Source organism: Zeus faber (genome assembly GCF_960531495.2).
Source record: "Zeus faber genome assembly, chromosome: 17".
Lineage (NCBI taxonomy): Eukaryota > Metazoa > Chordata > Actinopteri > Zeiformes > Zeidae > Zeus > Zeus faber.
The window spans coordinates 13,556,817-13,569,622 of record NC_137204.1 but is presented as its reverse complement, the minus strand read 5'-3'; the positions used below and the strand labels follow the sequence as shown (position 1 = coordinate 13,569,622).

The following is a 12,806-nucleotide window of genomic DNA, read 5'->3' as shown; positions in this document are numbered from 1 at the left end:
GACATTATGAGAAAGGGAGCTCTGCCTCTCTGCATCTGCTCATATATTTCTGTGTCCTCCTGCAAATCTTTGTCTAGCCACACTTTAAAACAAGGCATATTGCATGCTACAAACCAGTGCTTGAAGTGTGCCGGTACTCACCAGTATGCAGTACTGGCACTTCTACGTTTTGCGCTTTGGTGTACCGTGACTTATTCTTGCGCACCAGCACTAGTCACAAGCTGCCGGTTCTGCCCTCTTAGGTTGACAAATCAAGTGGACATGTGGATATCATATTTTATTGAGTCAGAGTGCTCTATTTTGTTTTATTATTATAGCGCCCAAGCTGCAAGGCCCAGCTCGGGGTTGCCATGACGTTGTTGACCATATATGGACATGAACATATGGGCGTCCTTATTTGTCCTGACAGTACGGTACCTGTTTGGCACCTTTTCGGTGGAAACAGCTGCCCTCGCACTGGTTCAGATGGATTAGAAACTCCAAGTTCGCATCGGGTCGAGGCTGCAGGAAGTGATGCTGCGTTCCATGGGAACTCGAAAAAAATCTGTAATTCAAGTCCGTGCTCCCTGTGTTAACTTAAGATAAAAACTACAGAGTAGTTCAAAACGACAGTGGACGTGTTTTAAATCCCAACATAAACGGCTGTTCCTTTACACTTTACCAAGCACGAGGTTGGATTTTAAAGAGTTATGACTTCAATGGAACGCAGCATTAGCAGCTCTACACAAACTCAAAAGGACTCTTACTTTTATATATTTATTTTTTGTTTCCACCATATTTTTTCCACTTCAAGCACTGCTACAAACATATTATGTAATGTATGTATGTATGTGTATCAGTTGTGTGAAAGTTTGAATGATGTCACTATACTGGGAAAGGGGATTTGACACAAAATGTATAAGGACTATTATGATATAAGGACTCAACGTGTATCTTTATATTTTGAAAATCAAAATATGAGCCGAGCATTAAAACATTGCCCTTAAAATTAAAATATTTTAAAATAATACATGCAAGATATTTTCAATCTTACTTTATTTTGTTTGTGAACGATAAAAAAATGAGCTTGAAATCAAAGTTCTATTGCTTTATGGCTCCAATACCTTTCCAATTTAAGCTTTTTAAATTATTATTATTTAATTAATATTTTTTCATTTTAATTTTGTTTTGTTTATTTGTATTATTAGATATATTATTTATGATTGTATTATTATTATTGTTGTTGTTGTTGTTATTATTATTATTATTATTGATATTATTATTATTATTATTATTATTATTATTAACAATAATAATAATAATAATAATAATAATAGATTATTGTTATTGTTATTGTTATTGTTATTATTATTATTTATAGGTGACAATCTGCAGTAAACAACACTATAAATTAGTATGCAGCGACCATTCTTTCTGTGGTTTTCGGAGTTACTGCAGTTGTTGCACTTTTCTCTGACTGAACGCGACAACCGATCCCATCCAATCGTCAATCAGATTCCTCACCGAGCAAGGTGCCCTTCAAGCTGGGCCCCGGCTGGGCTCATGTTTATGCAAACTATGGGTCAAAGTTGATTAGCTGTAATCCTGAAACTAGCAAAGACCTGAGCCAAGTCCGTTTTGCTTGTTTCACATGGTGATCCGCTCCAGAGAATAACTTTGGGAACTTCGAGGAATGACATGTGAAACCTATTTCAGACTCTTTAGCTCAATTGATAAAGCATTTGGAAGAAGCCAATACAAGACCTTTTCAACTATTGGGGTATGTTGTGGAAATGTTTTGTCTTCAGCTCAACTATTCCTCATATCAAGCCGACAAAGGATGACATTTTTTAATATTGGATAAAAGTAGGATAGTTTATAATTAATAATGACCTGTCAGAGTTTATTTTTCCTTGGCAGAGGGAGTCACTGGGCCTGGCTTCCTGAATTCTCAATATGAGGCAGTCTGAGCTAAATAGCTGACCAATTTAATTTTTTTCACACCCTTCCTCACACATACACAGACAAACACAAATGCACACACACGCAGATGCCTGTAAGTATCAATGCACCCACAAACTTGCACACAAGAATGAAGCCATGTGTGAAGGCATGCATGCCCATACACATACACACTTACTGCAAATCTGGAATAAGTCATTTAAAGAAAATCAATACATGAAAAAAAAATCCACTTATTTACAAGGTGCGGTTATTCAATTAAAGTATAGGGTCGCCATTTTTCAACCCAGGCCTTTTTCAACCCAAGGCTTATTAAAAATGTTGTTTCACATTATTTCTAACTGTTCATGGCAGGACCCACACTGAACGCTTCAAGATTGAAAAACTGACCGTCCTGCTGAAGCTCCTCACTGCGCTTGAATGCATCCTTCAGAGCAAAGGTTAAAGTTACTTTAAAATACATGTGACATACTCTGACTATGTTGTGAGGTTCATGTGTTCTGACGGTCTCAATAAAGAACGCTGGAAACCATGCATTTTTATCAAGTTTTAAGGTCATTTTAAGGTTTAAACGACTACTTTCCATTCTAAAGCAAGAGACTAGAAACAGGAAGTTGCACTGCTTCATCCGCTCCCCCAAGAGTGACGGCAACCTAATGAAGACACAATATTTATGAATAAACTGTGATATGACTGCTACTTAAAACATGTTAAAAAAAAACAACACTTGGAAACGTGATTATATTGTGAAATTTAATGTTAACTTACTTAAATGCCCATTTGACTCTATTCCTACTCTTATTGTCTTATTATCTGACTCTCATCACAGTAAGAAGCTGCGGCGGAGCAGTACGTTTCTCAATAAGAAAGTGTTCAGCGGATTTGTGCTACGAACAGTTAGAAATGATGGGAACCAACGTTGGCCCGGGTTGCTTCCTTCCATTCCTTCCGAAATTATGGCTTTAACTTCTCGAACACCTAGTTAGTCAACTTTAGCTTCAAGCCTTTAACAAACTGAATTAAATTAGTCACGCCGCTGAAGTAAATGCCTGTTGTATGGATTTTTGAAATGGAAAGTGAGGGCGGTCAGACCAAGCTGGCAGACTGACCAGGTTGTCCGTGAAGTAGCCTCCTTTAAAAAGTATCTGGCAGTAACCTAACCAGCATCCTTCCAACACCCACAGACCACACTGTGCCTAACACTGTGCCTATTTTGATGAGCAATGGCATCCATGGATAACTACCAGCAGTACGCAGTACAATCCAAAGTGGCATGGTTTTTCAATCAGGCAGAAATGGAACTTCATATGAGTTCCTCACACAAAACCTTACCACATCGCCTAAAATATAAACACGCAGAGTGATATCCGACAGTATATGTAGTATGATAAAAAAAAAAATACTATATCTTCAGTGAGACCCCCATCAGCCAATCTATGTGTCGGACCCCCCGAGCAGAGTAAAGGAAAAGGCTGAACAGGTGACATTTAGCCCACAAAACAAGCGCAGAGGAAGCGGAGGCCTAACCGCCACCGCGGCCATCCAAAGAAGGTTCATTGTTGTCTGTCGGCCTTCATCACCGGGGTGGCCCATTCACCCCGAAACCTTTGTGCTTTTCACACCCGCGGCGGTGAAGTCGCCTCTACGGGGCGAGGGGCGGCCCACACGGCCTCGGGGAACCTGCGCCGACTCGCGTCCAGGAGGCGTGAGGGGTGCGGTGAAGCTCGCTGCGCCGCCCCCCCGCGGTCAAGAGTCGTTTCATGCTCTCCGGCCCCTTTTCACTCTTCGCTCGGTGGTTAAATGTCAGTCGGCAGCGCGGGAAGGGACCGGCGCCGCGGGTCGGCGGGTCCCGCCACGAGGACCGGTTGACCCGGCGTTTGAACACTCCACGCGGATAAGCAGGCAAATGAGAAGGAAGGTGTGGAGAGTGAGGGACGAAGCGAGAGAGGGAGAGGTTGCATGCGTGTGTGCGTGTGTGCGTGTGTGCGTGTATGTGTGTGTGTGTGTGTGAGGGAAGGTACGCCAGAGAGACACCGCGGGCGAGAGGGAGAGAGGGCAACCGAGACCTTACCTGTCACGGTGAAAGGATAGAATGATCTGGGAAAGGCAAGCGGTTGTGTTTCTCCAAAAGCCGGGACCCTGTAGTGCTCTAAAGAGCAGAGCAACAATGCCTGCCTCAGCACATAAATAATTCCTCTCGGTTAAAGCGAGTGTGTACGCAGCCGCAAATGTGCGCCGACAGTTGCGTGTGTGTGTGTGTGTGTGTGTGTGTGCCTGCCGAGGCTTCTTTAACCTTTATCTCTCTGACATTGACAGACTATTTCAAGGTTGGTTTATGCTGTGTGTGTGTGTGTGTGTGTGTGTTCATGTGTGTGTAAGGTTAAACACTTGTGTTAATTGGTATTTAGAGGAACGTGTGCGTTCAAAAGAGTCCCCCTTTTCTGCGTGTTTGCCTCCTCACGGCCGCCATCAATTCCTCCCGACCTTGTCCCACGCGTGTCCGTCCACGTCTGTTTGTGGCGGTGACGGAGTGTGCTTTACTCATGCAGTATTGAGCAGGCTGTGACCTAGACACCGTGTCCTCTTTCTCCAAACGCCGCCCCCCTTTATTAATCTCCACTGGCTGGGGTTGAGCACCCACCCACCCACACACCCTCCCCGGCTCGATAACGCTCCATCTTAATTCCGCCGTGAAAAATCTATCCGCGGTGTGTCGTCACCGTCAAAGGCGGAGGACTCCCGCTTCAAGGCAAAGGTGTTTTTCCCCCTCGCCCCGTCCTCCGCCTTCTCCTTTTCAATGTATTCGGTCGTTTAAGCCTCGCTGATCCCCGCTCCCCACCCACCCACCCACCCGCTCCCCTCCACCTTTCTCAGATGTGCGGCAGACAAGAGGGCCCCGTCCACTGGCCAAGGTTAACGGAACCCTAAACTGTGCTTGAGCTCTCCGTCGTGCGTCCGTCGTGCGCGTTTGGGGAAATCAAACGCCGCTCTTCTCCCGGCTGCCTCTTGACAACTTTGGCGGCGGACGAACCGTCTCGCCCCTCCGCTCCGCAGCCCCGGACGCGTCTCGCTGCCGAGATCGGACTGATCCAGAATTCGACTTCATTCGGAGTCGGCTCCGCCCCGTGAGAAAATTGAACGGCACGCTACGCTCAGTGTGAATAGATAGGAAAAATATAGTTTTATACCTCGGCCCGAAAAAGTTGTTTATGGTTAGTTTACTTGTCGGGATGTCTGATTTTCCTTCTAAATCTCATTATTATCAAACAATAAATGGTCATTCACGTAAATAAAGTTGTGGCTGCAATGTGTTTGAGTTGATTACATTGTGGTAGTATTTGTACTTTCACCTACACTTCTGCTATTGGTTTTATTTGTTTTTTGCATCGGCGGAATAATAACACTCAGTATCCTACATTATTGTCCTTTGGATTTCATGTTTCATTTACCACTTATTCTATCTGCAACTTTTTTTCTTGAATAAATGTCCCATGTATCTAATTCTCAGGGCCATGACTGACAAACGATCAACATACCATGAGCACCACTACGTGGCACATAGAAGAATAGCACAGCAGTGAAATAAAGCATAACGCATTTACAGTCCCAATAGATTTTATTATTTTGTTCAAGTATATTTTTTTCAAGTTGTTTTTTTTTTTTATTCTGTAATTTTAATGGGACGGCGGAAATGCAGAAACCCACCCAAATTGTGCTGGATCATATCACAAACCTAGTAGGCCTTCAAATAATGGCAAAACTTTCCCTCAACTTTCGTACTCATAAACGACGCGCACGATCGCGCCCGCAGCCGCACCACTCGTCGCTCGTACGCGGCAATTCGCGGCGACGGCCCCGGTCGACTTAGCCTTCGACGTCACGGGCCTCCGTTCGATCGTCGGGTGCACACGTCCGGAGCACGTTCAGGAAACGTCGCGGAGAAGCCTCCCCCCTCTCGGCGAGTCAGCCAGGCGCAGCGACGCGGATCATTTCCGCGGCACCTCAAGGAGAAGCGCCTCGGCTCCTTATTATGAATAATTGATCTCGCTGGCGGCGGGGTCTGCGTTCCTGGAGTGATCTGGGTCGCGGTCGTGTGCCAGTGGTGCGAATATCGAGTACGATAAAAGTGGGTAAAGCAGTTGACTGGCTCAAATCTGATTCAACAAAAAGGTTCGTCACTCTTCAACGCTGTTACGTTCCTTGTCCCCCCCCCCCCCCCCCCCTGTGACAACATGGTGAGAGAGGAGGGTAAAGGATTGTAAACGTTACGAACGCGCGTTATAAAACAGCCATGTTCCGCGAAAGGCGTAGGTTTCAATATCTCCAACAGGGGGCTCTATTTGATCATTTAAACTCGGATACAGGTCAGCAATTTGCCTGGGAAACACGGGGCGCACACGTCGATATTGATATAATCATCGAGATTGCAAAATAAACCTGCCTAAATAAATGATATATATATACATTCAAGAAGTAAATGCATTATACATTTTACTTTTAAGTGAACACACTGTGAAGACATCCCATTGAAAAGTATTACTACTTTGTTGGTAGTATTAATAAGCACGGCTTTTCAACTAAAACCTCCATCCAGAAAACAATTTGCCCATACACAACATAGCTTTAGAATTGTTTTGTACTAAAACCATTGGCTCAAGAAAGAAAAAAAAAAAAAGACAAAATGGAAGAAGTTTAGTGTTAAATAACTGTTGCATATTGGAGCATGCAATAACATTGATGCTGGGCTGAACAACCCCATAACATGTGTTTTTGAATAGGCTATGCAATTAAACATTTTGATACAATTAAAAACAAAATAAATATGGGAAATAGGTCGAAATTAATAATAAAAGTTTTTGTGTTTTGTTTCCTTCCGGGCACAGCGGAGTGCATATCTTGCCAAGACAATCCGCTACCTCGATGCCCATTCACACTTAAAAAAAAACCCACACACACCTGATTAAAAGAAAAGGGCACCATGGGGCCCATGGGGCACATGCTCAGGAACCCTCCCCCTGCACGTGCCTCAGCACAGCCAGCAGGGAAGCAGGCAGGGCAGGGCAGGGCAGGGCAGGGCAGGGTAAGGAAGGGCAGGGCAGGGCAGGGCAGGGCAGGGCAGGGAAGGGAAGGGAACCGGAGAGTTGGTAAGTGGTAGTCTTGACAACAATCTGGCAAAGACTGACTGACCAAGGAACTTGTAATATGCTGGTGGAGTAATGAGTAAGGTGAAGACAGCTGGCAAGATTGCAGAATGGGTGTCAGCTGTGCAGTGGCAGGAAGTGGCGGAGAGAGAGAGACTATAACACAACAAGGCAAAACAAGGAACAGAATAAACTTATAACAAAACAGAGCAAAACCATGATAGCACCCCACCACCACCACCACCCCCCACCCCCCGACCCTCATCCCCAAGCGGCGGCTCCCGGACATCCCTACAGGCTGAACAGAAACAAAAAGAGGGGTCAAAATGAGCAAAACAAAACCCCTCAGGCGGGCAGCCTGGGAGCTGGAAACCCATCCTAGCAAACAAGGCAGGCAGGTGGAGCCGTTCCAGGTGGGCTACCAGGGGGCAGGTCAAGTGAACGGGACTGCTCGAGAGGTTGACCCCATAGACGGTGCCGCTTAGAAGGGCAACCAAGAGGCTGGGGGGCGGTGGAGAAGGCTGACTGCCAGAGGTCTGGCCGGACGTCAATGCAGAAAGCCGACTGGGCGACAGTCCAGGCGACCGGTGTAGCCAGGGAAACAGGTGGCAGCTGCATCTGGGGCTACCTCTTGGCCTGGAAGATTGGCGGCTGCTGCTGCACCTGGGGCTGGAAGTTAGAGTGCTACTGCTGCTGCTGCTGTTCCTGCACCACCTGCATCTGGAAGCTAGGGTGCTGCTGCTGCTGCTGCTCAGGTACTGGAGGTAGCTGCAGGGCAAGAGGCAAGTGCCAGCTGCAGTTCAGGGGATGGAGACAGCTGCAGATCAGGGGATGCTGTAGTGACAGCCGACAAAGGGACAGGCACAGGCTGGACTTTGGCAAGGGCGACAAACGGCTCAGGATCAGGACCTAGCTGGTGAGCAGGCCTAAAGCTAGCAGGCCCCATGCTAGTGGATGAATTACCTGGCTGCTCCCGGGTCAAGCACCTGCTGAACATAGGTGGCACGTTGAGCAGGTACGTTTCTGCTGGGTTCATGGTCGGGCCAGATCGTTCTGTCACGAAGCGGTCAGGTGAACCCGAGTGATAGGACACAGGGAGACTCAGGAATAGGTGCAAACAAGATCTTGGGTTTAATGAAGGGAATGAGGGGGTAAGGGGATGGCAAGCACGGCAGGCAGGGAAGGTCGGGCAGATAGACAGAGCAGGTAGGCCTGCCACTGCACCCAGCCGTGCAGTGGCAGGAATACAGAACCACAGTGACAGACAGAGGGAGCTAAAGAGGGAAGAGAGAGAGAGGGAGAGAGACTTGGCAGCAGTGCGATTCAGAAGGGCATGAAAAGCAAGAGAAAGAAGTCTCTGAGCCCCATGAGACAGAATAACTATAACGAAACCGGGGCAAAACAAGGAACAGAATAAACTTATAACAAAACAGGGCAAAAGCTTGACAGATATCTTTGGGATGAAGAATCGCAACGCGTTGGTGTACTGTATATGATTTCATGAAAGGCTTAAGACATGAAGGAAATGTTAGTGTGTGCAATTGGAGGAAGCCAGGAGAGGTGGACGAAGCCAGACAATTAACTGTCCTAACAGACTTAACCAATGCCAAGGTGAGACGTATCGCAGAGTTATGGTTGTAGGTGCAGCCTGTTTACTTTCCAGGGATCACTGTGCCACAGGCGGAGATAAGAATAAGGGATTGTAAAGCAGGAGGTTTAGATCGAACGCTGTGGCAAAGCGCTGGTGTGAAAACGGTGACTCACATCACTTTATTACACCTTATTACACACTTATCACTGCATTACTAATATTTGCTCATGCTTCCTTTTGAAATCGAATGGCGTTATTCTTTTGTTTGTGTTTATCTGCATCCTTCTTAACTAACCCGGGGTGTTTTTCGGAGGGGGGTTCAAGTCTTGAGATCCGAAGTCGGGCACAGCATGTTTATGTGTTTTTTTTGTGTCATGTCATGTGTCAATGTTATGAAGCGGGTCGTTTTCTTAAATGTAGGTCGGTTCGTTAGGATGTGAGGACAAGCCTTTTAATCATCTTATCATTAGATAAATAACGAAACAGGCACGCCAAGCTCAGAGATACAGTTTCAACATTTTTTTTTTTTTTCCAAAGTTGCTTCCTAATTAGTAGTTAACAGACCCGATGTGATGGCAGTGTCAGGCGAGCCTACCTTTCTATATGAAACCAATATAAATGAATGTCAGAGATGAATCCATTGAATCCGTTGTTATGTTACCACTATACTCCTGTCAAAAATGTGTACGCTGTGCTCCCAGTCATGGGGAGGGGTCATTTTTATACGACAATACATGAATGTGGCATCTGCTGATGTCGCACGACTTGACGCAGACGGGGAGAGCGGGGTTCACTTTGAACGTTTGAATCCGGTTCGATCGCAATGCACGCACGTTCGCACGCCTTTTCTTCGTCGCCTCTGCGTGTGTGTGTGCGTGCGTGTGTGTGTGTGCGTGCGTGCGCGCAATGTTTGGGGGCGACCGCGCATGAGCAATAGCAGGGCGATTTGAAATATTTAGGGTGCCGCGATCCTCGCAGCCGGCTGCATTTGGTTGTTTACTTGGAGCTGGAGCTGGAGCTGGAGCGATCACCCCCCCCCCGCCCGTCCTCCTGACAGCTCGAAGTGTCTAATTCCTCCCGCCCGGGGGCGCTGCTGCACCGGCGGAGAGCTCTCCGATCCCAGCCTGGCTCCGGGACGCTGGGCTGTGTGATGTGTAGCCAGAGAAAACCACCCGGAGACGGACTCGCACACATTTCTGGAGTCCCGATGTGTGCGGCCCCCCCAAACCCGCCCCGGTAGCTCCAGAAATAATAATTAAAAAAAAAAAGACAAACAAACAACGCCATCCGCACCGTCGCTGGAATGAGGGAATAATCCGAGGAGACCCGCGGCGGGGGAGGCTTTTTTTTTTTGGTGGTGGTGGTGGTGGTTGTTGTTGTTGTTGTAGCGGCGGCTCAGCTAGCGTTTCGTGGAACGGGTGGAAATCACTGCCGCTGCCTGCGAAAATGTCGGGGAAGATAGAGAGCAAACAAGGTAAGCGCTGCCCGGTCGAGACGCGCACTCTGCCCCCACCCCCGGGGGCTCGGTCACCGTCACCGTCGCCGTCGTCCTCGGGGGCAAGAAATGTATCTAATAAACCCCGCGTCTGCCTGGTTCCGCCTCGGGGAGCTGCTCGCCAGGCGAACCCGGAGCGGTGCGGGAGCCAGCTAGCGTGAACGGCGGCGGCGTGATCCCATGTATAGGTTCCTCGTTCAAACGCCGTGTCTCCGTGATGGCAATTCGATTGTAACCGTAACCCGGCGCGGCTCGGACGTCCACCGCCGGTTTGGAGTGGACACCGTTTCTCAGCGTTGAGTGCTAACCGTGCTATTGAGCGGACTAACCTGAACTTATTGAAATGGCCCCTTTTTTACATATCTATATATATATATATAGTATCCCGTTCACTGGATAGTTTTCCCACCGACCAGTCGTGGACCATCCCCGCTATCACGCCGCGTATGCATCTAATGTTGGGTGAATGTTAATCAGAAGCCGGGGGTCCGGGCGGGTGATCTACGATACATTTATGAACACGTTTGCCTGGTAAACGTAACGCCGCGCGGATGCCAAATGCCGAGCGTTTGGTCGAACCCGCAACACTGGCCGAGAGGGTCAACTAGTTACTGGCGCTAGCAGCGGCTAAAAGGTTAGCTCCGCGCTAGCTAGCGCCGCCGCTAGCGGGCTAGCGGCGCCGTTACCTACAACCCCGGAGTTTTAACGACGCGTTCACGCCCAAAGGAGCGTGAGTGTGTATTGATTTGCAGGCTGTGCACGTGGCACATTTCCTTCCCGTCTGACATCTGTTGCGTTCGGCTTGGCGTGGCTCCGCTCATTGTCCCGCGAGGCGGAGGAGGGTGGTTAAGTGGGCAACGCAAAATATTCGCGATGTTTACCCGTTACATGCAGTGGGGCGAACTAGGGCTGTATCAGTGTGTGTGTGTGTGTGTGTGTGCACAGTAGTGACACAGCGTGTGCAGCGTTACAACGGGGGGTACTATGCACAGTCGGGAAGGGGGGGGGGTGTTATCACAGATGATACAATAATGTGCAATGATGCAACGCATCCGATCCGACGGGGGCTGGTGTGGGTGTGGGTGTAGCAGAAACTTTACCCCCGCCAGCCAGGGCTGCAGCTGCTCGCGCCTGCAGTGCACGCGGGGAAGGGAGTGTCATCCAGCGCCCCCCCCCCCCCCCCACGCGCACACCCAAACCCACGCACCAGCGGTTCTGTTAACCAACCCGTCACCCGCGTTGATCGTGGTTTATTGGCGACGCGAGGTGTTCTGCCGCCCTCTGACGCAATATTTTCCACCCCGGGGTCGTAAATGACGCGCACCGTGTGTTACTGGATCACACTCTATGGGGGTTTTTTTTTTGTTGTTGTTGTTCTTGTATCTGCTGTGTTCCACGGCTCTGATCCACATCTAACTATTGATCCTGCATGTGTGTGTGTCCCCCCCCCAGGACAGACACATGTTGGTCTCGGGGGAGATGGAAAGAGGGTGGAGGCCGAGGCCCGGTGGCGATATGTAGGATATGGATTGTAGGAAAGCTTGTGTAAAGGGGATTGTCTACTTTTGAATCAATACAGATTCGACAGTCTTAGTTTGACACGACGAGACTGACGTCTCAAATTGAAAGTCATTGTGCAAAAAGAAATATAATGGAAATGCCATCTTTATGTAAAAGTTACTCGACTCATACGCTACCCATATGCTTCCCTAACGTGTATCAGTAGTTAAGAAATGACACTACATTCAATTTTAAAGTAACCATAACTATTATGTTTCCAGTCTCCATAGAACATAACAACAAGGCTTATTTATGCAGATCAGCACATGAGTGCACCTCATGTCCTAGGAATAGACTCATAACGAGTGTTGGTTCTGATGTCACTCGCTGCATCAACACACTCCCTCATTACCACTATTTTTGTCCCATGGCTAGCTTTCATTGGCTCATTGTCTCTCGGGGGAGTGGACACTGTCACAACGTTGTCCCTTTAGAAGTCTGCCGTCCACTGGGGGTAGCTCACCAGGATGTGCCTTTTGAAGGACTCTCGGGGCTTGTTCTGGTCACCGACTTGAGTGCAACCTTAGTTCCAAGGTGGGGACACAAACACACACGCACACACATAGGACTCCCATCACGGACGTGCTTCCAACAGTAACAAATTCAGCGCCTGTGGTGGTCTTGCACAAAAACTAACAACGGCAGGAAGCCAATCTTACATCCCAACACTTCCTTCCACAGTGAGAAAATTAACTTGGTGGAGGAAGATTGAAGACTGTTGTTTCGGCGTTCCTTTTGTCCATGTGCACTGGAGCTGTTGGTTGTCTACTTAGTAGTTGTCTAATATTGCCCATGTATTGTTTTCCACATCAGCTCGTTTCAGCAACCAACCCATATGATTAGTTGAGAAATGTATTTATTCTGCTGTTTCAGTGTTCAGAAATATGAATGTCCCCGTATGTATCCTAATACGTTCAAATCAATTAGAAATATAGAAAAAAAACAACTCACAGCTTTTGCGTGAGTTAATATCATTAGCAAACTATTCAAAAATTATGGTCGTCAGCTGCGGAAGTGAGACAGATCTGTGTTGAGGCTTTCATGGAATGCATGAAAAAATGAATAACATCAGCGTCGG

At 47.6% G+C, this 12,806-nt stretch overlaps 1 protein-coding gene across 2 annotated transcripts in view; it reads left to right on the top strand.

Annotated features, from left to right (window-relative positions):
- Positions 1 to 9,882: 9,882 nt before the first annotated feature.
- rapgef1b (Rap guanine nucleotide exchange factor (GEF) 1b) overlaps positions 9,883 to 12,806 on the top strand; it is a gene marked incomplete at its 5' end in the record, with an annotated part of 51,297 nt that continues 48,373 nt past the window's right edge. For both annotated transcript variants that reach the window (XM_080017977.1, XM_080017974.1), the window contains one exon: positions 9,883 to 10,147. In XM_080017977.1, the coding sequence (XP_079874103.1) occupies positions 10,120 to 10,147 (28 nt within the window). The remainder of the gene's footprint in view (positions 10,148 to 12,806) is intronic.